This window comes from Apus apus, chromosome 21 (genome assembly GCF_020740795.1).
Source record: "Apus apus isolate bApuApu2 chromosome 21, bApuApu2.pri.cur, whole genome shotgun sequence".
NCBI classification, from domain to species: Eukaryota; Metazoa; Chordata; class Aves; order Apodiformes; family Apodidae; genus Apus; species Apus apus.
Window position 1 is genome coordinate 1,835,739 of NC_067302.1, and position 27,175 is coordinate 1,862,913.

At 57.0% G+C, this 27,175-nt stretch overlaps 1 protein-coding gene across 4 annotated transcripts; it reads right to left on the reverse strand.

The window, feature by feature from the left end:
• Positions 1 to 6,226: 6,226 nt before the first annotated feature.
• Positions 6,227 to 16,447, reverse strand: SERINC2 (serine incorporator 2). Of its 4 annotated transcripts, none has more exons than XM_051637845.1 (10): positions 16,372 to 16,447; positions 11,051 to 11,212; positions 10,307 to 10,497; positions 10,146 to 10,225; positions 9,852 to 9,989; positions 9,567 to 9,736; positions 9,376 to 9,466; positions 9,115 to 9,250; positions 7,602 to 7,808; positions 6,227 to 7,000 (listed from the first exon to the last, which is right to left on the reverse strand). In XM_051637845.1, the coding sequence occupies exons 1-10, from the start codon at positions 16,408 to 16,410 to the stop codon at positions 6,862 to 6,864; spliced, it is 1,353 nt and encodes a 450-aa protein (XP_051493805.1). In that variant the 5' UTR covers positions 16,411 to 16,447; the 3' UTR covers positions 6,227 to 6,861. The 4 variants fall into 4 exon arrangements, with proteins under 4 accessions (XP_051493805.1, XP_051493804.1, XP_051493806.1 ...); XM_051637844.1 differs by lacking the exon at positions 16,372 to 16,447 and adding an exon at positions 11,343 to 15,870; XM_051637846.1 differs by lacking the exon at positions 16,372 to 16,447 and adding an exon at positions 11,335 to 15,870.
• Positions 16,448 to 27,175: the final 10,728 nt, after the last annotated feature.

Consider the following 27,175-nt stretch of genomic DNA (forward strand, 5'->3'; position numbering starts at 1 on the left):
GGTGTGGGAAACACCTGTCCTGAGAGCACTTCTGATGTGAAATCCCAGCCTATGCAGGTGGCAGTGGTGGTGGCCTTTGACAACCCCTGGACAGGGTGGGACATCTCCCTAGTGGGAGCAACCAGGAACAGTGATGGTGAGTGAGTACTTGCAGATCAAACCCTAGTGAGAAAGTTCATCAGCACTGGCATGTCCACGGACCAGCTCCAGCCCACGGGGGCCTGTGTCCCCCCAGCCACCACCCCATCCTGCCTGCCCCGGGGCTGGTGCTGGGCTCCAGCACAGAGTCAGAGCAGGAAGGGATCCATCCAGGAGCTCAGCAGTTTCCCATCAGGGTGAGCATCTCCCTGCCCCAGGGCTGCTGTGGCTGCAGGAGGGTTTGTGCCTGGTGAAGATGTGAGGCTGCACTTGATGTGGGTTTCTCTGAGCATGAGAGCCAGGCTGGCAGGATGGAGAAGGTCACTGAAAGGAGTGACAGCACGTGGGGACCAGCAGCAGGACATCGTGTCCCTGTGAAGACCAGCAGGACAGCCCCAGGGCCACAGCTCTGTGACCCAGCTGCAAACGAGAAGACAACACTCCAACAAGCTTTCTTTTTTTTTCCTTTTCTTCTGTTTTTTAAGACCAGTTTTGAGGTTTTTATCCCCAACAAACCCCTGCAGAGCTGCAGCAGCGTGTGTGTGTTCCAGGAGTGTGTGCTGGGGTGAGGTTAGCCAGGGAGAGGCTGCTCCCTGCCTTAGGGAGCTGCTGGAGATACAGTCTGTTCCCACTCACATAGGTGGATATTTATAGATACAGATGTTTCTCTAGCAGCAGGGCTCAAGCTTCATTTTATCAGTATTTTTTTTATTTTTAACTTCCTAGCTTCCTGCACATCCCTCCTTTACTCTTCAAAGCAATGCTGAAGGTAGAGAAACCTCCAGAGGGGAAGGAGAGGAGTCACTTCCCACTCTGGGGCTTTAGAAATAAAGTGGGTTGAGGTGCCCCCATGGCCCTGTGCAAGGCTGAGGGCACCTTCTCAGAAACCACAGCTCCACCAGTCCAGCCCATGGCTGGCAGCTGGCCCAGGTCAGGGTTGGCTGGAGAGCACCCAATGAGCAGTATCAGGATATCAGCCCCACTTCATAGAATCCCAGTTTGGGTGGAAATGAACCTTAAAGATCATCTAGTCCCACCCCCCTGCATGGGCAGGGACACCACCCACCAGCCCAGGTTGCTCCAAGCCCCATCCAACCTGCCCTTCAACACTGCCAGGGATGGGGCAGCCACAGCTTCCCTGGGCAACCTGGGCCAGGCTCTCACCACCCTCACAGCCAAGAATTCCCTCCTCATCTCCAACCTACATCTCCCCTCTCCCAGTTTTCATCCATCCCCCTTGTCCTCTCCCTCCCTGCCCTTGTCCCAAGCCCCTCCCCAGCTTTCCTGGAGCCCCTTCAGGCCCTGGAAGGTGCTCTAAGGTCTCCCTGGAGCCTTCTCTTCTCCAGGCTGAACACCCCAACTCTCCCAGCCTGTCTCCAGAGCAGAGCTGCTCCAGCCCTTGGATCATCTCCAGGGCCTCCTCTGGACTCGCTCCAACAGCTCCGTGTCCAGAGGTTGATTCCCAGGGGGCTGAACACAGGTCCAGGACCCCAGAGCTCCCCCTCAATCACCCTCCAGAGCAAACCTCCCCCTGCGTCAGACCAGGAGATGCTTGGTTTGTGCATCTGCAAAACAAAAAAGGCGATACTGGGGGTTAACTGGTGCTGGGCCTTTTGCTCCCCATTGTTAGGGGTTTTCTCCCCTCCTAGGGGTCCCTCTCACCCCCTCCCAGGGCAGGGCTCAGCCTGACAACTGCCCATGGCCGTGGAGCTCTGCTGGCTCCTGCACACCCTGAGGAGTCCTCCCAGGTGCTGCTTGTCCCCAAACCCTACCCAGCAGCTGTGATTTCACAGCCCAGCTCAGCTTATCCCTCCTGCTGCTTTAACCCCACCCAGCCTCTTCTTACCCCGAGGAAGTCTGGTTGAACATCCTGGGAAAGAGAAAAGGCCCAGTGACATAAATCTGTGTCCTGGGGGGGACAGTGTGGGGCGACGCTGCCTGTGAGCCTTATCTTTGGAGGCTGAGCCACGACTTCACTCCACAATTAATTATACATGCTCTGTGGTCTGTCTGGGAGGCATTAATGGCTCCAGATGAGGACCATGGGGCTCTGCATGGCACTGGAAACATGCTGAAAGTCCAATTTGGATTTCCCCGGGTGCCTCATTTAAATGAATTATGTAAACTCTTTCCCCTCCTCTTTTGAGCAGCGGCCAGTCTGGCTGCTGCCTGATGTGTTAATCCTGTGCATAAAATAAAAAGGGAGACCAGGCACTAAAGGGGATGAAACGATGCTGTGGAGCTGCTGGCAGAGCTGGCAGCACCTGGGGACTGGGGTGGGTGGGAGTGCTTTGGGACCACAGCCACCCCCCTTGCCCTGGACATGGGGGTCGCTGGTGGGTCCCCCCCTCTGCAAAATCCTGATGAGCAGCTCCAGGGGGGTTTCATCCCCAGCCCTGGGTTTAGATTCCATTTAATTTGGCAACGCAGTGATCACAGCTACCTTTCATCAAGCAAGCTGCCGAGTGACCTTGCTTGGTTCCCCAATTTCCCATTCGACCCTTATTTCCCCCATATCCATCATTCTGAGGTGTCCACAGCCAGCCCTGGGGGAGCAAATCAGAGCAATCCAAGCCACCTCAGTAGATAGTGCCACTGTGGATTTCCCAGCACACACATGGTCTGAGCCTGCTCTCGGGGCTGGGGCAGGGCCAGGGAGGGAGGGGACCCAGCCCAGGGCTGTGCTGTCTGCTGAGCAGAGTGTGGCAGATGTTTGCTGATGAATTATTCACCCAGAACATCAGAGTGAAAAGGGTGGCTCTGCTTCTGAACCGAGGTGGCTGCGAGTGCCCCGGGCTGGCCCTGCCCACAAATAGACTCAGAGAATCGTTTTGATGGGAAAAGACCTTCAAGACCATCAAGTCCAACCATTAACCCAGCCCTGCCAAGGCCACCCCTGCCCCATGTCCCTCAGCACCATCTCCAGGGCTTGGAAACCCCTCCAGGGATGGGGACTCCCCCCCTGCCCTGGGTAGCCTGGGCCAGGGCCTGACAACTCTTAGGGTCTGCAGTGGGGGTCCTGAAGCCCCTGCCCCCTGGCCCCTATCTGTACCCAGTGCAGGCTGCCTGCAAGATGGTGCAGGGTGCAGAGTAAAGGGTGCATGATGAAAGCTGCAGAGCACAGGAGGCAGGATGCAGGGTGCAGGCTGAGGGGTGCAGGGTGCAGGCTGAGGGGTGCAGGGTGCGTGGCAAAGGCTGCAGAGCACAGGATGCAGAGTGGAGGATGCTTGATGGAAGGTGCAGGGTGAGGGGTGAGGGTGCAGGATTAAGGATGCAGGGAGTGGGATGAGGGGAGCGGGAAGCAGGATGAAGGGTGCAGGATGAAGGATGCAGGGTGCGGGATGAGGGGAGCGGGATGAGGGGAGTGGGGAGCGGGATGAAGGATGCAGGGAGCAGGAAGCAGGATGAGGGGTGCAGGATGAGGGGTGCAGGGAGCAGGATGAGGGGTGCAGGATGAGGGGTGCAGGATGAGGGGTGCGGGGAGCAGGATGAGGGGTGCAGGATGAGGGGTGCAGGGAGCAGGATGAGGGGTGCAGGATGAGGGGTGCAGGATGAGGGGTGCGGGGAGCAGGATGAGGGGTGCAGGATGAGGGGTGCAGGGAGCAGGAAGCAGGATGAGGGGTGCGGGATGCAGGATGCGGGGTGCGGGAGGAGGGGAGCAGGATGAGGGGTGCGGGGAGCAGGATGCAGGGATCAGGATGAGGGGTGCGGGATGAGGGTTGCAGGGTGCAGGAGGCAGGATGTGGGGTGCAGGATGAGGGGTGCGGGGAGCAGGATGCGGGGAGCAGGATGAGGGATGCGGGGAGCAGGATGAGGGGTGCAGGATGAGGGGTGCAGAATGAGGGGTGCGGGGAGCAGGATGCGGGGAGCAGGATGAGGGGTGCAGGGAGCAGGATGCGGGGAGCAGGATGAGGGGTGCGGGGAGCAGGGTGCGGGGAGCAGGGTGCGGGGAGCAGGGTGCGGGGAGCAGGGTGCGGGGTGCGGGGTGCGGGGAGCGGGGTGCAGGATGAGGGGTGCAGGATGAGGGGTGCAGGATGAGGGGTGCAGGATGAGGGGTGCGGGGAGCAGGGTGCGGGGTGCGGGGAGCAGGATGTGGGGTGCGGGGAGCAGGAGGCAGGATGAGGGGTGCGGGGAGCAGGATGCGGGGTGCGGGGATCAGGATGCGGGGTGCGGGGTGCGGGGAGCAGGGTGCGGGGCGCCCAGCGCGTGCTGCCAGCACCCCCTGGTGGCCGCGCGCGGAGCAGCGGGACCCGGGAGCCCAGCACCCCCCGAGCGGCGGGGCCAGCCCCCCGAGCGCTCAAGCTGAGGCCACAGCAAGGCTGCACACGGCGGGACAATCCCCTCCCTCGGGTCTCCCAGGGTGCCGGCTGCCCTCTGGGTGCCAGGGCACGCTGCTGGATCCCCAGAGCCTGCTGCCACCCAGCACCCCGGGGCCTTCTGCAGAGCTGCTCTCCAGCCACCCCTCTCCAGCTCATCCTTGTGCCTGGCGTTACTCCCTCCCAGGTGGAGAATTCAGCATCTCCTCTTCTTCGGTTTCCTGCCAGTGATGATTGCCCCGTGCTCCAATCAATCCTGACCCCTCTGCAAGGCCCCTCATCCCTCAGAGTCACCAGCACCTCCCCTTTGGTGTCAGCAAAGCTGCTAATGGTGCCTCCAACTCCTGCACCCAGATCGTTGGTACAAACCCTGAACAGACCCAGCTCTGAGGAACAAAGCTGGTAACCAGCCCCCAGCCAGATGCAGCCCCGTTCACTGCAACCCTTGGAGCCTGCCCTCCAGCCAGATCTTCACCACTACACCGTGTACTTGCTCACCCCACCACTGGACCCCTTGACCAGAAGGGTGCTGAGACAAACACTATCAAAGGCCTATGAAAATTCAGAATAACTACATCTACCACCTTCCCTTCATCCAGCAGGTGGGTAACCTTGTTGTAGGACATCCAATCAGTTAAACAGGACTTTCCCCTCATGCACCCACCCTGACTATGCCAGAAGATTTCATGGCTATTTACTTTTATTACTACTGCTCACTGGGATCCTCCATCATTTTCCAGGTACTGGGGTCAGACAACAGCTCTGTAGTTCCTTGGGTCTTCCCTCATGCCCTTCTTGGAGATGGCAACAACACCAACCAGACACTAGGGACCCCCCTAGACTCCCCAAACTCTTGCAACATGATTGAGGGAGCTCCTGCTGTAATGTCTGCCAGCTCCTTCCATACTCTGGGATGGAGCCCACCAAGCCTCCAAGATTTAGGAACATTCAGCTGAACAAACTTGTCCCTTACAATAGTATTGTGCCTGCAGCTGTGGTCCTCTGGCTCAGGGGATCAGGTTGATGGGTCCATGCCCCTTCCTCACCCAGGTCAGACCAGGGGCTGCAGAGGGGAGCTTGGCCTTCTCTGGCTTATCCTACATCACAGCTGGGGAGAACTGCAGCACTGCAGCTGGCAGAGCAAGAAATCCACCCTACAGGAGTGCCAGCTTGGAATTACTGGAGGAAAAAACTGTTGGTAAAGAAATCACAGATTCATTTTGGTTGAAAAAGACCTTGAAGATCATCAGGTCCAACCATTAACCCAGCCCTGCCAAAGCCACCACTAACCCATGTCCCTCAGCACCACATCTATATGGCTTTGAAATCCCTCCAGGGATGGGGACTCCACCCCTGCCCTGGGCAGCCAGTCTATTTAAATTGCAAAACTTATGTAGTTGGCATTTCACTTACCCTGAGACTGCTCAGCACCACCTGTGAGTCCAGGACCTGTCCCCAGCACGCCATGCACTCCACCCCATCCCCATGTGCCCCTGGGCACGGTGCACACCCCTGGACTGTGTGTGCACCCCTATAATGTGTGCACCCCACTGTGCTCCCCACAGGCAGCGTGTCCTCCTCCAGCAGCAGCTCTTGGGGGCAGGCTGGCAGCAGTGTCCTGGTCTCCAAGCCCCCCCAGAGCAAAGCCAGACCTGCCTGCACACACAGGCCAGCTGGTCATGCCCTCACCCCGGCCTTAGGCCTGTTTAATACGTGCCCCCTCCTCCACGTCCCACACACACATCAGGAAAGACCCCAGAAGGACAAATCTGTCAGGTCTACTCCAAACAAGACTTTATTAACGAGGCGAGGTGCTGGGGCCAGGCCAGCACAGCCTGAGGGAAACCTGATCTGTGCTCCAGGGAGGAGCAAGGACCCATCCTCCCATGGGGACAGCTGGGCAGGAGAGCCCGGAGGAGCTGGGGCCAAAGCTGGGGCCACATTTTGGCTGCCTTCAGCCACAAATCCCCAAGATTCATGTTCCTGCAGGCTGTTTCAGGAGGCAACACCAGCCCGGTCCCCGATGCCCACTCACAGCTGGTCCCCAGAGCCCCTTCAAAAGGCACCACAGTCCTGGGGCACCGAGTGAGACAACACCACCTGGTGAAAACCAAACCCTCCCAAGATAAGGCAGTGGACATGGCTAGAAGAAGAGGGTATGGAGGCACCACCAAAGGCACTAGACAAACACAGAGTTTAGAAGAGCTCTAAAAACACCCTCAGGTCTTGCTCAGCCCTTGTGATTTTCCCTGCTTGGCACTTCATCCCTTTCAGATGAAAACAAGACCTGCAAGAAGGCACAACCCAGCGCAGCTGCTGCCACATGCAAAACCCGAGGCCGAGGCAGAGCTGGGGACGTCCCCATTCCCAAGGGACACGGCCCAGGGCCGGGATGCCCAGGGCCACCTCAGCTGAAGTCCCGGTTCGGCAGCACCAGCGGAGCCACCAGCGTCCAGAGGTAGAGCAGGAGCCCGGCCCAGCTGGAGCAGATCTTCACCCAGACGGCTGTCCAGGGGCTCCTCAGCACCTGCAGGTCCTCGTCCGGCCTGAAACAGCGAACAGGGGGGATCACCCGCGCTGCGCCGGGACCCAGCACGGGCAGCGACTCGGGGTGGGCAAGGGCTGCGAGCACCGAGCGTGGGGGGCAAGCAGGGGGGAGGGAGAGAAGCCCTGTGCCTCCAGCCACGCGGCTCCTGCAGCCACGCAGAACCTGCAGCCACGCAGAACCTGCAGCCACGCAGAACCTGCAGCCACGCAGAACCTGCAGCTCCCACAGCCAAGCAGCTCCTGCAGCTTGCACAGCTCCCACAGCCCCCACAGCCCCCACAGCCCCCACAGCTCACCCAGGGGTGCAATCACACCACTGCCACCAACAGCACCACCGGGGCTGCGTCCCTGCTCCCCCCACACTGCAAGAGATCCCGGGATGCAGCTAAGGATGCTACAGCCGAGGAGCTGGCAAGGCAGGGCACAGCTTGCAGAGGCTGCCCTGTGCCACCTAACGATAATTAACGCTAATTAGGGTGCCCATTAAGCGGGGCTCGCACGTGGATGCACCTCAGCAAAAAGCTTCGCCCAGCGCAGGAGCACGGGAGGACAACCAGGAGAAGGGAGGCAACTCCCCCTCCCCGCGGGGGCTCTACCCACCTGTACCAATTGGTGAGGGTCATCATGATGTAGAGGGAGGCGAGGAGGAGGCAGAGGTGGAAGAAGCTGTAGCTGTAGGAGACGCCGTCCTGCTCGTTGTCGTAGGCGCGGGGCGACCCGCCCGGCGGGGCCCCCTCCCCCTGTGCCCCCGCGCCCTCCTCCGTCAGCATCAGCTTGTTGACCTGCGGGTGGTCCGAGGAGCGGAGGCTGCAGGCAGAGGGGTGGGAGCTCCCTCAGATCAATCCCTCCCCCCCGCCCCAGACCTGCTCCCCTCGGGACCAGCAGGGCGGTTCGGGGGATGCAGCTTGTGTAGAAACCCCACAAACTGAGCCCATGATCCCTCTTCAGGGCTGTGTGCCTGGGGAGCAGGGGTGAAGGACGACTGGCCACCAGCAACTGGCCACCAGTGAATGGCCACCAGTGAATGGTGCCCACCAGCTGATCCCCACCCACTGGCCACCAGCAGCAAATGGCACCCACCAACTGGTCACCATCAACCAGCAAATGGCCACTACCAACCAACCAAATGGCCACCAGCAGCTAACCACCAGCAAATGGCGCCCACCAACTGGCCACCAGCAGCAAATGGCACCCACCAACCAACAAATGGCCACCAGCAGTAAATGGCCACCAGCAGCTAACCACCAGCAAATGGTGCCCACCAACTGGCCACAACCAACTGGCCACCACCAACAAATGGCCACCACCAACCAACAAATGGCCACCACCAACCAACAAATGGCCACCACCAACCAACAAATGGCCACCAGCAAATGCTGCCCACCAACTGGCCACCACCAACTGGCCACCAGCAGCAAATGGCACCCACCAGCTCAATGAAATAAATCGACAATGAGATAAACTAACAATGAGCTAAAGGCAACTCCATCAAAGGTGAGATATTTTCCAAAAGTGATGTTGAGCACATGCAACTAAAAAAAACAAACCCACCAAACCAAAGTCTTTAAAAGTTAGGTGAAACAAATGTGCATCTAAAGCATCCAAAAGATGTTTTCAAAGTGATGTTAAACGCATGCAATTATAAAACATCCCAAAACATTTTCTAGAAGTAATGTTAAACAAATGCACTTAAAAAACATCAAGACATGGTTTTTGAAAGTGATGTTCAGGACCACAAGCTGCGACAAACTGTTTGTGATAGGTCTGATTGAGTTAACTTTGTCTCCTTGATAATTTTTCACTTTCTCAGGTCTGACTGAGTTGCCTTTATCTCACTGTTAATTTTTCATTTACAAATTGTGTGATTCATACAGTCTAACTCCCCTATATATACACAGTTTCCTTGCAGAAATGTCAGTTGGTGGCATCCAGTTGGTGGTGGCCAGTTGTCCCTTTCCTGGGGACTGGGACAACTTTGCTAGAGGCACTTAGTAACAAAAAACCCTGGACCAAGCTGTCACCTCCCCTCCAGCATTGCCATTCCCTAAAAGCTACCTGCTCTGGGCAGGCAGAGGGACTGTGCAGCCCCTGGGCACACAGGCCAAGTCCTCACCTGATGAAGAGGGTGCAGAGGATGAAGATGATCAGCCCCACGATGCTAGGGGCGTCCCACCAGGTTGTCTGCAGTTGGGTGGCCACTGCTGAGCCAGTGCTGTTCCTCACTAGCAGCGTGGGGTTACAGGTCCGGGCTGGGGGACAAACAAGGGGTTCAGCACCTTCCCACAGCCCCCAGAGACCCAGGGGGGGCAAAACACCCACCCCAGTGTGTGCCCCGTGCACCCTCCTCCCGAACCCAAGGCTGGATCCTGCTTACTGGGCACGTTAGCCAAGGCAGACCAGGTGACGTAGAAGGTGTAGAGGGTGATGAGAGATGCTTGTAGCAGCCCTGAGTGTGGCTGAGCTTCCTGCAGAACAACAGCAAGGATGGACTCAGGGTGGGTCCTGTACCCCACAGTGACATGCCCCACCTGCCTGATGGCCACCCAGTGCCCTCTGCTGCCTCACCTGGATCTTGGGCAGGATAGACACAGCGGAGACGATGAGGCAGAGGATGAGGTTGATGCTGATGAGGACCTTGCCCTCCGTGCAGTCCTGGGGCTTGGTGTAGTAGATGTAGAGCAGCACGGCAGCCGCAATGGAGGAGGCGTAGAAGATGGAGGTGATGATGCAGAGGGCTGGGGGAGAAAGCAAAAAAAAAAGAAAGAGGTTGGAGTAGAGCCCCCTGGAGTCCCCAGAAGCTCGTGCTCACCCACCCCCAGGGTGAACGACACCAGCACCAGCCCTGCTGACCTGCATACCAGCCCTTGGCGTTGCTCTCGCCCGCGTTGCGCAGCCACACCTGGCTCCAGGAGTGGGCGAAGTCGATGAGCAGGATGAGCTGGATGAGGATGAAGAGGAAGGAGCCAACCACACCGAAGTAAAACCAGACTTGAGGGGGAAGAAGAGACACAGCAGTTCAGAGCAGGGATAACGGGTCTCTGGCAATGGCAGGGGCACTCAGCAGTGGGGATGCCACCTCCAGCCCCGGGTTTAACCCTGTGCTGAGGGTTAACCCCGAGATGCAGGGCAGGGGCAGCTCCTCACCTGAGGTGAAGGCACCATCGGGGATGTAAAAGGCCCCCACCGTGATCCCCACCAGCACCAGGAACTTGAAGAACCAGAAGCTGCGGGAGGAGAAAGGAGGCAGAGTCTGCAAATGGAAACCCAGCAAAGAAGTGTCCCCCACCCCAGGGATAAATCCTCACCCGTTCTGCAGAGCCGCTCGCGGGTCCCTGCTGCTGCGCACGCACACCGTGAGCACGGCGAAGAGGAAGAAGAAGGCAGCCAAGGCGAAGCCCATGCGGTACACAGCTTTGTGGCCCAGGAAGCTGCCACAGTCAACGTGGGCCTGCACCCCCAGGACCCCCGAGCTGCTGCCTTCACAAAATCCAGGGAGCTGCAAAGGGAACGGGAGGGTGAGCGTCACCCCAGCACCCACCGCAAGCCCTGGTGCCACCAAAGATGGGCCAGGTCATGACTGCTCCAACGCCACCCCTGGCCTCCTCAGGGATGGTGCTGGGGTGACACAGCTAAAGCCACCCTGCAGGTCAGAGGAAAGCTGGGATGAAACCAGCATTTCCCAGAAAGCCTGGCCCAGCCTTCAGATGAGTTTGGCTGGCAGACCTCAGCTGCCTGCATCTGAAGTCCCACCTCCAGGACTGGCAAGGCATTTGGCCAGTTGAACTCCCAGAAAAATGGGATGTAGGAAACTTTCCTGAGAGACATCTGGGAAAACTAGCTAATACATGAAATGATCCCACTGCATTATCCCCTCCATGAAAAACTGGCTTAAGCAACACCCTCTCCCAGGGAAATGCTCAGAAAAAAAGAGGAACAGAAGCAACACGTTGCCCCCAAAATTCACTTTCTGACTCAGCCTCACATACCCACCCCAAGCTAAACCTCTTCCCCATGGCGACGAAGCCCAGTGACTTCTGGGAGCTTTGTACCTTGTGCAGCTCCTTCTCCACGCCAGGGATTATCATAATGATGGACACGAGGGTGCCAAGGAAGAGGAAGAAGGTGAAGAGGAGGCGGGAGACGGTGGAGTTCTTGGCTGAGGGGCAGCAGCCACAGAGCAGGCATGGCGCAGAGCCACAGAGACAGGACACCTGCAACAAGAGCATCCCCAAGTCAGAGGGGTTGAAATTGCCCCGAAAACATGTGCCCAGGTCAAACAGTAAGAATATCTGCCCAGGAATCCACCCCACTGAACCAGGGGCTTTGCTTGGACCTTCTCACCAGCCATGGAAACCCACAGGACCTCATGGAAATGGCCCCAAATTCCCCCAGAGAGTTGCTGAAAAACAAAAGAGCCATGAGAACAGGTTCACTGCCACAGCCAACCAACTTAGAAAATGACACCAAGAGTCCTGGAGACACCCTCTCACCTTCTTTTTTTGCTCCCTAGCAATTGTACATATAAAAAAAGGCTCCAGTCAAAACCAAGCACTGCCCTGCAGGAGCCTCCTTTCTTTATGGAAAAAAACACCAAAACAAACAAACAAAAAAACACCAAAAAAAAAACCCCAATAACAACAAAAAAAGAATTGGCAAAATAATTTAAATTTACAGCTTCCTTTTCGATCTAATACAGGATGGGGAGAAAAAGAAAGGTATCACCATCACAGGGAAAACATGTTCTGCCACCTTTTGTCCTCACCAAAGGCCACATTACAGGTGGGGAAACTGAGGCACAGCATTCCTGGACACCACGGTGAGAACTGGCTTCCCAAATCCAACATCAGCAGCGCTGCCAGGTGCACCCTCCCTCCAGGGGCTCCCACTGCCATGCCAGAGCTGGGTGCAGAGCAGGGAACCAGGGAAACTTCAGCTGAATAAACCCAACTCCATTGCCAAGCAGAACACTGGCAAGAGTTTCCTGCACAAGGGTGGCACAGAAGGAGGCTTGGAGGGAGAAAATAATAACTTTGTATTAAATTGTATTCTTAGGCTTCCTTGGCTCCTGCAAGCCATCCCTAGAGGAGCATTAGGGAGATGCTGTGTGAATCCCAATAGCTGGGCTGGGCTGAGTTGAGTTGAATTGAGTTGTCCTGCTCCAGTATTCACTGTCCTCACCAATTTCTCCACCAATTTGGATATTCACCCATCTATTCATTATTTACCAGGTCTGGGAGAGCCCTACTCACTTTCCTTAGGGAAAGAACAGCTGTCAGGGGTTTGCAGAAGGTTTTAGAGCCCATGTGGGGCAGGAATGCAGGATACATCCATAGCCAACCCTGACTGCACCATCCCTGATCCAGGTGGGGAAGATTTTCAGCCTCTTAATCACCTGTGCCAGGACCAGGATCTCCCAGCTCACTGTCACATCCCCAAAGCCCTGCTTTCCCAAAAGGGGATGAAGTTGGAAAACAAATAGGACATCTTCAGGCATGTGAGCAGAAGGTCCCACGTTAAATATTTGGGGGGGTTGCACTAAAGATGCTGAACTCAGGAATTATTTGGGTTGGTTGGGGCAGTAAAATCAACATCTCTCATTGAGGCAGAGCAGGTGGTGATGCCTTCCTGGCCGCTGAACCAGGAGCCAGCATTGACTCCATGATGGGCTACAGTGCTAAATAAAACCTCAAAGGGTCCAAAAAGTAAATCAAAACTAAATTCCCAACTCTGCCCTGTGGTGAACTGGGAAGAGCAGGGCTCTCAGGACAGACAGCACAACCAATGCCACAGCAAAACACACTCCAAGTCCTCTAAGATAGGGAAATATCAGGTTGTTTCCTTTTTTTTTTTAACACCAGAGTGAAGCCATCACAAGCCCACAGCCTCTCCTGGCCTGGGCACTGGCCCAGGGAGCAAAGAGAAGACCCCAAGCAGATGCTGGCAACCTTCCAGCTACAGGTACTGCCTAGAGAGCAACAGGAATTAAATATTTACAGCTTGTTTGAACTACTACTGCTTAGCTTCTCAAATACTTTTCTCTAGCTGAAATGCATTCCCAAATCCACTTATTTCAAAACCTACAGCATGGGGCATTTTTAACTCCTGTATCAGAGCCAGCTTCTTCCTAGGAAGCCTTGTGAGCATCTCTGGCCCTCAGTAAACTACTTTCCATTGACAATCTCACTGAATCGATTTATTTGGCTTTAGAAACTTTGTTTCTTCCCTCTGAACAGCTCTTCCTTTCCTGTGCTTGAAACACATCAGCACTTGCAAGCAGGATGAGGGTTCAGGTCTCTCCCGTTATTAGGGGATGTGCATGTGCTGTGTGTTCATTTATGGGCTTCCTAACCATGCCCAGCAATCAATATTAAGTATCTCTTAATATCAAGTCAAATATACATTTCTCATTGCTAAAATTAATGTGAAAACTGGACATGGGAGAAAAGAAAAACAGATCTTGAGCTGCTGTGTGAGCAGGACATCAAACCTCCAGCTCCCTTGTCAGGGATGCTCATCAGTGGTCACCTTGTTGGCCCCAAACCACTAGAGGTGGCTTTGAATTCCTTTTTGAAACAGCAGCACGTCGTTATTGGAGAAAATTCACCTTCTTCTTGATTTATTTCTCTTTACCCACATCCCAGCCTCATGTCCCAGCCCCATCAGAGGCTGTGTGGAGCTGACCCCCAGGAGCTGGGGTGGGTAAGAGCCCCTGCATCCCACAGGGATCTCATCCCACCTCTGCAGAAGCTGCTTAAGAGACATGACTTCATGGTTTCAACTTGAAAGCAGGAAAAAAAAATGGCCTTCAGTTAGAGATTGCTTCCTTTCAGGCTCATTAAATGCACCACTTGCACAAGAACACATTGAAAATGTGCCACCATTGCTCTAGTTCCCCTTCAAATAAAAATGAAAGAGAAAAACCAAACAAACAACAACAAAAAAACCTAACAAAAAGCCCTTTGAATGCCAAATGAGGGTGTTATTTGACCTGATCTGGCAAAGCACCTTAGTGCTCCTCCAACCTGAGGCACACCAATACCAAATGTATTCAGTGCCAAATGAAACCAAAAGCACCAGTCCCAGAATCCCTGAAACTGGCCTGGAAAATCCTGAGGTTTGTTGGTTTTTAGGAGGTTGTTGGATTTGGGGGTTCAGCCCCACATCCAAGCATCACCCACGACTTGCAGGAGGCACAGCCTTGGCTATCCCATTTTCCCCAGGGTGGTGCAGGTGGAGGGAGGTGAAGGGATGTCCATGGGGCCATGGTGGAGCTGAGCTGAAGGAAACCCTTGATGAAGCCCTCAGACCCTGTGCTTGAACCCTGGGAAAGCTGCAGGGAGATGAGGTATTTTCCAGTAGCAGGTTTTTGGGAGGCTGCAGCATCCCTGGAGCCTGCTGGAGGTTTATTTTCACAGAAGACTCTTCCAGGACCAAGCCTTGTTGCCATATTTCAGGTTTTACAGCCTCTTGCAACCACAGGAAAGCAACCACTGAGGTGACAGGGTACAGCAGCCCCATCCTGCTGACCTGCTGTGTGCAGCAGGAACACACAGGACACACTCTCATACACCTCCTGTCAAAGACCTTCGAAGATGCCACCAAATATGGAGGTGGCCAAGGGCAAACAGCAGGAGGGAGGTGGCCAAGGGAAGTGGCTGCAGCACGAGAGCGGTGGGTTAATGAGGAAGCATCGGTTTTCAGGCCCTCTCTCCAGTTTCACTATCAACTTCCTCATTCAAACCAGCTCACCTCCAGTGTGACTCACACACACGGGCTGCTCTGCTGCCTGCTCTGTCTGGAGGCTGGGAGAGCATGGCCAGAGCCAGACAAGCACTGTCCACCCAGGCAAGGAAATTCAACACCATGCACCCAATTACACCATCCCCACTACACCAGGTCAACTACACTGGCCCAGCTCTACCAGCACCTCATCACCAAACCACCACCAACAGCCCAACGTCATCAACCCAACTACACTACTCAAACACCACCAACCCAGCTACAGCAAATCGACATCAGCCCAACTACACCAACCCAACATCACCACAACTACCCCCGTTCAACCACACCAAGCCTAACACACCAACCCAAATGCACCAGCCCAACAACACCAGCCCAACAACACCTCTTCTCCAAGTTTCCTTCACCCAGTAAAGAGGCAGAGACTGAGTCAACAATCAGCAATGTCGAGCAACCGGTATTTGCATCCTGTTAAATTAACAACCCAGCAGGTTAATCACTACCAAACCCACAGGGCCAGGTGTATCCTGTTAAATTAACAACCCAGCAGGTTAATCAGTACCAAACCCACAGGGCCAGGCACAGGCTTGGCAGGCTGGTGGCTCTCACATCTGGCAGGTGGTTCTCATGCTTGGCAGGTGGCTTCACATTGGTTCCACTGGAAGGAGTAGGAGAACTAAACCTGTATAGCAACACTATCCAGTGACCATGACCTGGGCCAGAAAGATTTTGGGGATAAAATTCAGAATTAGGCCAGAAACCTCTCCAGCCCTGCTCTGGAGTAGCTCCTGGTTTTCCAGCAGCTGCCCATAAAGAAAAGCACCAGATGTGTGTTACAGAGGCCTTGCTGACCAACCTCCCACCAGCCGTGCGTTTTGAAAGCTCCCGTTGGTTAAACCTCCAAAACTCAGAGGTCAGGTTGTGAAACTGGCCCCGTTTCCAGGCTGGCAGCTCCTGGGCTGGTTCCACAGCCCTGCCCTGGCCCTGTGCCCACAGGTGAGGCAATGCCAGGAAAGGCAATGCCAGGAAAGGAACACCAGGAAAGGAACACCAGCCACGAGCAGCTCCTGCATCCCCGGGCCCGGCAGCACACAGCCCCAGCTGGCCAGGCACAGCACCTCGAATCCCACACCCTGGGCCTGCCCCAGGCCACGGCACCCCAAACAGAGCCCCCCACCCGCGGGTCTGCACCCCCATCCCAGCTCCTTCTTCCCCCTCCATCCCCAGCCCACCCCTTCGGAGCTTGGCGGTGAGAACCAGGCAGGGCCCCCAGCCCCTCAGCATCGCGTGGGTGCAGCAGGACTGGACCCCCCTCAGTCTATCGGGGCAGGGGGGGCAGGACCCCCCGCTCCCCCAGCTGCAGCAGGGCATCATTCCTCCCGCTGCCCACACCCCGGGCTGCACCAGCCCAGGCACCCGCAGGCTCCATCTTCCCCTCGACCATGACGTTCATCAGCTCCAAGCTTCCCTGCCCCCCGCTGTACGGGGCCGCATCCCGGGGGTCCTCGCTCAGTCCTCCCCCTGCCCGGGCCCCCCCCCTGAACCCTCCCACGGACCCTCAGCAGCAGCGGCTCCCGCAGCCACCGCAGCCCCGCTCCCCTCCCGGTGCCCGGGCCGGGCGGACACTCACGCAGCTCAGCAGGGAACAGACACCGAGACAGGCCCCCATGGCGCGGCCGCAGACCCCCCCGCTCCGCAGCCCCGCTCCCCTCCGCCCCGCGCTGCCTCCGCCCCGGCCGGCCCCGAGCCCCGAGCTGCAGCCGCACCTCCCCCGGGGCGGGTCCTGCCCTGCCCTGCCCTGCCCTCCCAGCCGCGGGGCAGCCCTCGTATCCCTCGGTCCCGGGAAGCAGAAGCCCCCCACCCCCAACCCCAACCCCACCGACCCCCTCCGCGGTGCCCCCGGGGCTGGGGTCCAGGCCCCCCCCAGCCGGGAGCCCCCTCCCCTCCCACCGCCCACGGGACGGGGCAGCTCCTCCGGGGGCAGCGGAGGGTCCCCAGTAGTGTTGAATAGTGTGGTTTCTGGGAGCCGGGTCCCCCTGGGGGGGCAGGTTCCCCATCGACATCTGTGCCCGGAGGAGCTGACGATGCCACGGGGAGCGGGGGGGTCACCCGGTGTGTTTCCTGAGGTTCAGAGGGACTCTCCTTTGTTTCCGTGCACGCCCACGTCTGCTGGCCCTGCCACTGGGCAGCACTGGAAGGAGCCAGTGTCCCCTTTGCACCCTCCCCCCAGGTATTTATAGGCATTGATTGACCCCCTGAGCCTTCCCTGCCCCAGGCTCTCACAGCGTTTCCTCATACATGAGTCCATACTCCAGTCCTTGAATCACCTTTGTTGGACTCTCTCCAGTATGTCTGTGACTCTTTTGTACTGGGAAGCCCAGCACTGGACCCAGCACTCCAGGGGTGGACTCACCAGCACTGATCCCCTCCGTGCTGGCCATGCTTTGCCTAGTGCAGCCCTTCACCTTCTTTGCAGCAAGTGCATGTTTCTGCCTCATCTTCAACCAGGTGTCCACCAGGACTCGCTGACCCTTTCCTGCAGAGCTGTTTTCCAGCTGGGTGGCCCCCACCATGAGCTGGTGCCTGGGGTTGTACTTCCCCAGGGACAAGACTTCCCCCTGTGGCACCGTATGAGGTTCCTGTTGGCCCATTTCTCCAGCCTGACAAGGTCCCTCTGGATGGCAGCATGACCCCCTGCCATATCAGCCACCCTTCCCAGTTTGCTGTCATCTGCAAGTTGGCTGAGCTTACACTCTTCCCCGTCATCCAGACCATTAATTAAGGTGTTAAACAGAGCTGGATCCAGTGCAGACCCCTGGGACATACCACTAGTAACTGGCTAGACTTTGTGCCACTGATCATCACCCCTGGGCCTGGCCATGCAGCCAGGTTTCAACCCACCTCACTCTCTGCTCACCTATTTGCACCAACAGCTTCTCCATGAGGGTCTTAAAGGAGACAATGTCAAAGTCCCTCCTGAAGTCCAGGTACATAATCCCACTGCTCTCCCCTCGTTCACCAAGCCAGTCTTTTCATTGTAGAAGTTTATGAAGTTGGCCAAGCATGGCAGCTCTTTAGTGAAGCCATCCTGGCTTCTCATCTTTCGTATGCCTGGAAATGATTCCCAGGATTAGCTGCTGATCACCTTGCTGGGGACAGAGATGAGGCTGCTGGATCCATAGTTCCATGGGTCTTCCTTGCCCTTCTTGAAAACTGGAGTGACATTGGCTTTCCTCCAGCCTTTGGGCTCTTCTCCCAGTTGCCATGATCAATCAAAGGTTGTCGAGAGTGGCCTCACAATGACATCAGACACCTGTCTCAGCACTTGTGGGTGCATCCCAGCAGGGCCCATGGGTGTCCAGTTTGCTTCAGTAGCCCCTGATCCTCTTCCACCAAGGGTATGTCCTCCTTGCCCCAGCCTTGGTCACTGGGACCTGGGACTCCTTAAGTCTTGCAAGTAAAGAGGCAAAGAAGTCATTCAGTTCCTCAGCCTTCCCCATGTCCTGTGGCACCAGGTCTCCCAACTCATGGAGTAATGGACCCAAATCTTCCATAGTCTTCCTTTTGTTGCCTGTAGCAGCCCTTCCTGCTGGCTTTGACAACACACCCACCACCCTCAGCAGACCCACAAGCCCCAGCAGTCCCGCCAGCCTGAACCCACCACCCTGCAGGGCCAAACCCCAGGCTAGGGGGGCGAGGGACAAACAGAGCAGAGGTGGGAGCCAGGGCTGGGCAGGCAGCAGGTCTCCCTGCACACTGCTCTGCTGCTGGCATGCAGACTTCAGGGGCTGAGCCAAGGTGGGATGTTCTAGCCCACTTCCCAACCCTAAATTTAGGCAGTGGGAAAGTACCAGAGTATGTGGCAGCAGAAAGTCTTTGGGGGCAGACGAGCAGCCAGCATGTCCCCCCCTGTGTCCTTGAGAAAGAGGAGAGTGTCATGCTTCTTGCTCCAGAGATAGAGCTCCAGGGTTTGGCCCCTGAGCAGCAGTTGGCACAAATTAAAAGCAGCTTTTCTAAGCCTCCCTGGGCTCCCCGAAGCTGCCGGCGGGTTGCAGGCCTGCCCCAGGTCATGCACTGCTCCCTGATCTCAGCTGGTCTCAGGTTCCTTGCTCTCGGGGGAGGTGGCTGCTGTGTCCTCTGGGGACCTGCTCGTGTGCGGGCACGGGTCTGGCAGCCACCTCGGGGACACGGGGGGGCTGGCTCCAGTACAGCCCCCCGGCTGGGCAGTGAGGGCTCTGGCAGCTCCTGGCTGGGCATCAGAGCCTGGTGACACCCGCTCCAGGAGTGTCCTTCCATCCCTGACCCCCGGGAAAGGGCAGATCGGCCCGAAGGGTGTTTGTCCCCTCCACCCTGGGGTCCCCTTGTGAGGAACTGAGCCCGGGAGCAGCAACCCCACCCGTCCTCCCCAGGCTGTCCCCTCGTCCCCTTTGGCGATGCCTCCAGATGGCAGCGCCCGGGATCTGTCCCTGCCTGCTCCGGGGGGGCCGAGCAGGGCCCGGGCTGGCAGGAGGGCTGAGCGGGCACCCAGAACAGAGACCACGCCACCTCCAGCACCCACAGCATCAGCCCCTCGCCCTCTGCTTCTTGGGAGATGTCTTGGTCAGGGCGGGACCCAGCGAGGCAGGTGGCAGAGCTGTGACAGTGCCCCTCGGGGAACCAAAGGGACACTGGTTTTATATCAGCCCTCGCAGAGGGAAGATGAGGGATGGAGATGAGGGATGGAGATGAGGGATGGAGATGAGGAATGGTGATGAGGGATGCTGCCAGAGCCAGGGACATGGGGCTGCCTCCAGCCCCCCTGCAGCAGAAGCCCCCAGTCCCTGTCCCACTGCTCGTCAGGTGCCAGGAACACCCTTGCCCACCTACCCCGAATAAAACACCTATTTTTCAGCTCTGCTTCCCCCCCTTAATATGTCATTCAGCATGAGGGGACACTTCCTTTCTCCTCCCCTCTGTGCCTGCTTCACTGGGGGTCCAGGTGTCATTTTTTCTGCCCAGCACAGGTGGAATACAGGGCTGGGGTGGCACCAGACTGGTGACAAGAGGTGCCAATGGCAGGGTGCCAGGACTGTCCTCCTGCCTGGGGTCCTGGGGGGGAAAACAAATGATCTCATGTGACTGTATCTGGGACAATACCAGCTTAGCTGTGGGTGCAGCCAGAAGGCTCCTGCTGAGTCCAAGCGATGCAATTGGTGGATAAACCTACATTACAGTAATTAATAATAATTAATAATCGAGTCTGTGTTTGGAAAACCAGCTAAAACCATCGAGCACCTTTCCTTCAGGGCGTGGTCTCGTGCAGAACAAACACAGAAGGTGCAATTTTGGGGTCTGACAAACCCCTGGTCTATGGGGTTGTCCCACCTCCAGCTCACTGGCTGTTGCCCTGCTCCTGGCTGGGGCTTTTTGGTCACCCAGGACCTTTCCTCTCAGCCATCAGCTGCCAGCAAGCACATCACAGTCTTGTGTCTTGGGAGCTTTGGGGAACTGCTCCAAGATCTCAGGATGTCACTCATCCATGGTGAGAGATGGTGGGAAGGGTCCCCTGCTCTTCCCAGGCTACAGGGAGGCCAGGAAAGGAGGCCAGGGAAGATGAAGCTACCCCTGTTTCCTCCAGCAGTGCATTTTCTCAGCTGTGCTGCCTCTCTTGGGGTTCCCAGCCCCAAGATGAGAAGGGGGACAGGTCCAAAGCCAGGCTGAAATCAAAAGGAAAAATGCAAAAGTCCTGAGATTGAAGCATGTCCCTCCCCCCTTGTCTCAGGATGCCTTTGAGATGGAGAATTAGTTTTTCACTAAGCCCTTCTGTAATAAACAGAAACAGGGGAGGACTAGTGATGGGAGATTGCTTGGCCTTTAATTACAGATGGAGGCAGGGTGTTCAGGGTCATGGGAGCTGGGATTCAAAACCAGTGGAAATAAAGAGTAGGATTTTCAGGAGGACCACTGGAGGCACCTGCAGAGCCTTCTGTGCTTGAGCTCCTATTTTGTCCCTTTGGTTTACCCTCCAGTCCTGCAGCTCCACAGACTTAGCAGCTGAATGCAGCTCAAATTCATGAGCCCTTGAGACCAGCCCAAAAGAGGAGTCTGATGGAGAAGAAGAAAACCCTCTGAATCTAGTGATGGGCATCCCACCAGCTGGCACTGCTTCTGAGGACCCACTGAGCATCAGGAGTTGCATTGGGAACCCTCTTCAAGGTCCTTTTGTCAGTCTGAGGTGTCTTAAAGGCCGGTGGGGCAGTGTGGAGCTGACATGGCTGGTGGGTTCCATAATGGGCCATCTCCAAAACTATCTTTTGCCATCCACCAGACTGGGGTCTTCTCTCTCAGACAGAAGAGTGAAAGGCTGTGGAGCCAGGAAGCACTGGCTGCCCTCTGTCCTTGGAGCTTGGTTTCTTCTGGGCTCACAGACAGGCTGGAAAAGCTTCAGTGTTTCCCTGCTGTGTTTGGACAGATGCTGTTTGTCTTCCTCACGGCTGTGGCCAGATGCCTGGTCCATGATGGATGGGGATGTCACACAGGAGCTTCTGTACTGTCACAACTGCTGGGTCTCTCATGGGGTGGAAAATTTGGGGAGGAGGTGACTCTGCTGTGAGCTGAATGTCATATCCGAGGTACCAGAGTCAACAGAGAAGGTGAATTAGAGAGGTTATGGGAGGCAGAAGCAGGGTCAGACCTTGATCTGAAGATGTCCTTGGTCAGCCCGGCAGAAAGACCTGTTTCTTCTTTCATTCCCAGCCTGCAGCCTCCACGCTGCTGGATGCTTCTGCTTTGCTGCTCACCAAAGCTCTGGGTTTGAGCCTCTCCATTTGCTTTCCTAGCACCCAAAGGCTCCTTTCTCCAAACTCCAGCATGAGCCTCCCCAAGCCTCTCACCTGTGTTTCCCAACCTCCTCAGGGTGACAGGGTGTCCCTAGTGCCACCCGGGTGTCCCAGCCAGGGCAGGTTACAAATTCAGGATGCCAGGGCAAGCTGAGCATGGTGTAGGTGGGTTTTGAGCCTGCTCATTTTCGGCCTTAACAATTCCTCCTTTCTCAGAAATGGCTGATGAGCTGTGGGGATCCAATCAGATTTTTCCAGCCAGGCTTTTGTCTCCTTCCTCACCTTTTCAAACAAAACAAACAAAAAAAAAAAACCAAACCAAAAAGAAAGAAAGAAAAACAACCCTCAAGCACTGGTGTGGAGGCAGTTAGATCAGTGTGTCTTTCATGAGTTCATGGCTCCAGTGGAAATTCCTCTCTTTGACAGGAGAGGCAGCAACCAAGCTGCACCCATAGCTGAGTGTGCCATGTTCCCCCCTTGGCAGATCCCTTGAGGAGCTCATGAGGTGCCTCATCAAGGTTTTGGGCTTTTTCCCTGCACCAGGTTCTCCACACAACACCCTGTAGAACCCCAGAGCCTCCTGGCTCTTTCTTTATCAAGCACAGCAGCCAGCTGGAGGTCAACACCACGTTTCTGTAGGATCTGGGCTGTTAATAAGGTCGAGATGCTCTCCAGCTTAAAATATCCCAACCTGGGTGGAGGGACCCCAGGAAATCCCCAGGCTGGGAGAGGAATGGGGTCACCAAGGCAGGAAGAGGCACTGGGATGTTGTTGGGAGCACGGAAGCTGGGATGATGCTCACCTGGATGGGGATGAGACACCATGGGGTGACAGATGCCACCAGCAAGGACCTTGCTGTCCCCCTCGGTGCTGGCAGAGCCCAGGCCTTGGTGGTGGCTGTGGCAGTGCTGCTGAGCCCCACGTGGCCCAGCCGAGCAGATTTTTGCTCGGCTGCCTGGGCTATATTTAGCTGCCTGTGAGAGGGGTTAGTTGCAGCGCTGGAGCCAGTGGCACAGCTAAGAATGTCAACGTAAGAGCAGCCAGGGATAAAAAAAGCCCAAGCCAAGCTCCGGGAGCTTTGCACAAATCCCTCTGGCTGCTGGAGGTGGAGGCAGGCAGGGCTGCAGGCGTCACGCGTGTCCCCCCGGGGGGCAGCACTGGGTGAGGCCCCTCGCTGCCCGCCCTGCTGGTGATTTGCCTGCAGCGGGCTGGGGCTGGTCTGGCTGGTTTGCAGCATCCCAGCATTCAGCCAGGCAGGGAGGGGCTGCTGGGGGAGAGCAGAGACTTCAGTCTGGTGGGTTTGGTCCCATCTCTGGCATTTGGGGCTGGCATCCCCTTGTGCAGGCAGGGGACAGGGGCAGGCAGGAGGGACAGCCTGTTCCCCCAAGTCAGAAGGTGTCTGTGAGGCTCCCTGCATCTCCCTTCCAGCATCTGGAAGTTACTGGAGCATGAGCAATAGGTTTGAGCTTTAGTTTTGCCTACAAAGACATCTTTTTTGGGATGCTTTCTTTATGCTCAGTTGACTCAAACACACCTTTCTTCCAAAGGCTCATCTTGCCACCCCAATCTGGACTCTTAAAGCAAAAACTGGTCAAATCCCAGTGTGTCCCAGCTCTTCCCAAACCCTCCCGTGCTGCCCTGAGCTCTTCTGTGCCTCCCTCACCTTGCCTGGGCTCATCTCTGCCCATGCAAACCAGGCTGCTGCCCAGAAACAGACAGATTTAGTATAGGAATCAATACATGGGAAAGGTGGTTCCTAAACTGTAGCTAATTTGTCCCAAGAATAATTTGCACGTTCTGCTTGTCCATCAGGGCAGGTGATTAATATTTTTATTTCTGGGCCCTGGTAGAGGCACTTATAGTCATTCAATGGGGACCTTGTTTTCCTGGTGGGACATGATTATTTTGGTTGAATTTTCCTGTTCTGCTGAGAACAACAAAGTTGCAAGTGAGTTGCAGAGACCTGTGCAACTCATTCCAGGTATTCAAAAAATCTGAAGAGCAGCTCGTGTGCTGTTTCTCCTTGTGGAAGGGACGTGCAGGCAGCTGAGGGCTGCTTGACTCCGTGGCATGGGGAGGGAAGGTCACCACCAGCTCCATCATGTCATGCCTGGGGCAGATGGTGCTGCCCAGCCCATGTGCCCTGTGAAGGATGGTGCAGCAAGCTCAGATCCAGATGGCCAAGCTCCCTGAGCAGCGAGGATGCCCGGGAAGGACATTGCTGTCTTCTGTCACCTTAACATCTCTCATTGAGCCAGAGACATCCAGACTTTCACCTCAGCATGATGCTCCACCCTGCCTGGTGACAAATTGCCTCCCTGGGAGGTGTTTGATGGTGTTCTCCCTCTCATTTTAAATCCTTCAGGTGATGAGATGCTCTCCCTGCCTTTGGCCTCCAAGATCCCACAGGCGGGGTGGTTTTTCCCAAGGGCAGATCCATCCTGCAGGAGCCACCTCCATCACTCTGGGGTTGGTGCCCCCCATAAGGGGGTGGATCTGAGGCCATGTCCTGCCCATGCTCATGGAAAGTCTCTGTCCCCAGCCAGGGAACAACCTGCAGGTCCTCAAATCCTGTGACCCATGTCCCAAAATAGCACCTTAGTAGAGGAACTGACCCAGCCCAGGGGTGAACTCAGCTCAGGAATAACCTTTTTTCCACATCACCCTTGTACCCAGCTAGAAATCAGAGTCTAAACTGGACTGGAAATTCAGAAGATACATCTAAAAGAGGAACAACAAGGTGCTGCTCTTCTGCAGAGGTGACTTTTAGCTCAGATCAGAGCCCACAGCATTGGGCAGGTGAGGGGAAACCAGTCCTGCCCCTGCCCTGCCTGCAGCCCTGGGCAGGGGGTGCTGCCTGCACCCCAGGGCTGCCCCAGCCCCACAGCAGCTGCAGGACTGGTGGCTTTTAATGACCTTCCTGTGCAAGTGGGATAAAGCAGCTCAGCAGCAGGGGAATGACCCTCCTGAGCCCATTTCCTCCCTGTTCTGAGCCCTTCTTTTAAGGAAAAATGAGATTTAAAGCAGTTGGCAGAGCAAGGGGGGGTCTGACCCCCACCTCTCTGGCTTCACCTCCCTGGTGGGCAAATCAAGGGCCCTCCTGGTGCTTGGGAGGGCAGGGACAATGTGTTTTAGGCTCCCCACCAGCAGAGATGCTTACTGTGCCAGGAACAGTCTGGGAAGAGGATCCCAACATCTGCAAAGTCCAAGACACTGGAAGATCAAAGGGAGAGGAGAGTAACCACTGCTCCCCTGTTGGTGCAGCACCCAGTGCTGTGGTACAGCCTGGTACCAAGACTGAGCGGTTGCTGCTTGATAAGGGGACAAGTTTTCCCTCCCCAGGTGCTGTAACCACATGTTTTTGCACCTCTGGGGCTTCTACCCAAGAGTTTTGTGAGGTTCAGCTGGTGGTTTGGGCTCCTGATGCTCACTGCATCCTGGATATGGGCAGGAATCAAGAGATCATTTGGTGCCACCAATGCACTGGCTGGACATGGAGGGACTCACACACCTCCTGTGTGCCTCAGTTTGCCTAAGTCCCCCAGCCCAGCCATCCCCAAAGGATCACACTGGTAGAGGGAAGTGCTCAGCCTGGATGGTGATGGAGACTGCCCTCTATCTCTCCCAAGGGAAGAGAGCTACAGAAGGGAGGTGCAGGAAGGGAGACCCACCCCAGGGTGCTTCAGCAGGACCCTCCCCAACCACCCCAGCCTTCCCTCCTCTCCTCCCTCGTCCCCCCAACATCTCCTCCCTTGTTCCCACAGGTCTTCCTCTGGAGCAGAGGGATGGCAGCCCCCCCCCCCCCCCTCCCCCTCCACAGCGTCACATCCAGTCGGTGCCAGGCAGGATAACCATTCCCGACGCTCGGTCCAAGACTGCTCCTGAGCGGGGAGACAAGAGAGGAGACTCAAGGAGAAAACGGAGTGCGAGGAGCTAAAAATAGCGGCTGGCGAAGGCTGCTCTCCCCGCCGGCCGCTGGGAGCTGCCAGCGCCTGTCACCGCGCCTGGGCGAGCAGGCAGGATGGATGTGCCCCCCCCGGCTGGACCCAGCCCCCCCCCAGCTCCCGGGGCTGCGGGGGGACCAGAAACAAGCACTGGGCTGGGACCAGCCCTGTGCTGCCCACCGCAGCTGCTCTCATCCCTCCACACCCCTGGCAGAAGGAAGCAGGGATGAATTTTCCTCGCTGGTGGGTGCGGCGGGGAGGGAAGCGCCGTCCTTCCCGGGGCAGCAGCCTCTGGGGGGGTCCAGTGTCAGCCCGTGGCTGATGAGCCCTCTGCAGTGCTGAGCTCCCTGGGGAAGGGACAGGGTGGGCACCTTGCTCCGGGTGCTGAGCATCACCCCTCACCCTCAGCAAGGAGAGAAGGTTGGCTGGAGCTGGGAATTCGGGAATGTGCCCACGCTCCTGCCAGGACCAGCGTCTGGGGGCAGGAGCAGGAGACTCCATCACCCAGGGCAGCAGGTTCTTTGTCCCCTAGGGCACCCTCCCGAAAGTGGAGTTCTGCTTCCCCAGCTCTGGGAACGTCCACCCTGAGAGCCAGGAGGGGACATTTTGGAGCCTCCCACCCACCAACCCCCCCTGCTCTGTTCCCAGTTGCACCGGCGGGTGGGGGGTCCAAGGGCAGCCCAGGGAGGTGGGTCACGATCCCTGCCTGCCAAGCTGAGTTGCTTTAATTCACACTTGGGGCAGCTCTGGTCATTGCTGCCCTCCCCTCCCTCGCTGTCCTGCCCCAGCTCAGGGGTGCAGGGGGGAACCCCCAGGGCACACACTCAGCATTGGCCGTGTCCCCCCCCTTCAAGGTGATGTGAGTGCCAGGCCAGGAGCAGCCAGGGCTGCCGAGATGGTGGCACCTGCCCTGTGCCCAGGCTCTGCCCAATGTCCTGCTGCTGCCAGGACAGCCCTTTTGCTGGGCAGAACATTGATGCTGTGACATGACCAGGTGGACTTACCAGCCAGACCTAGGGGCTCCCAGCCCACCCCCCTGCCCTGGGCACCACACACCACGGGAGTGCAGCCACGTGGATTTAATTATTTATCCCCCCCGCCCCAAGTTTTTGAGCCTGGCAAATATTTCTGGCTGAAATAAAAGCACAGGGAGGTGTGTGGGCTGGGCCCAAGCTGTCCCTCCTGGGGCTGGAGGGCTCCTTCCCCAGGGTTGCAGCCAGGGACACTCATTGAGAAGAAACTGAGGGGAGGGGTCCAGCACCTTTTCCCCAGCAGGCAGGTCGGGCTCCCGGACCCAGAGGAGCTGCTCACCACGCCGGGCTACGAGTCCCCTTCCCTGGGCTAGTGGGGCAATGTCGCATGGATCCTGAGGGAGGGAGGTGGGTCCCCGGGGAAGGGATGTCACATCCCCCTCCCCCCCCCCCAAGAAAAAAAACCCACAACACGTCTCAGCGCTGGGGTGGAGGACACGGGGGACACAGCCCCTGTGCCCGCAGCATCCCCGCGGAGGGGCCAGCAAGTGGGGGGCAGCGGGGGGGCCCCAGTGACGGGGATGGGGGGGGGGGACTGTAGGGCCCGTGGGCGGCGGGCGGGGCGGGGGGAGGGGGCGGGCAGTGGGACCCCCCCGCGGAGCGTGGGGGGGGGCGGGGGGAGCTGTGGGCGGGCGGCTGCG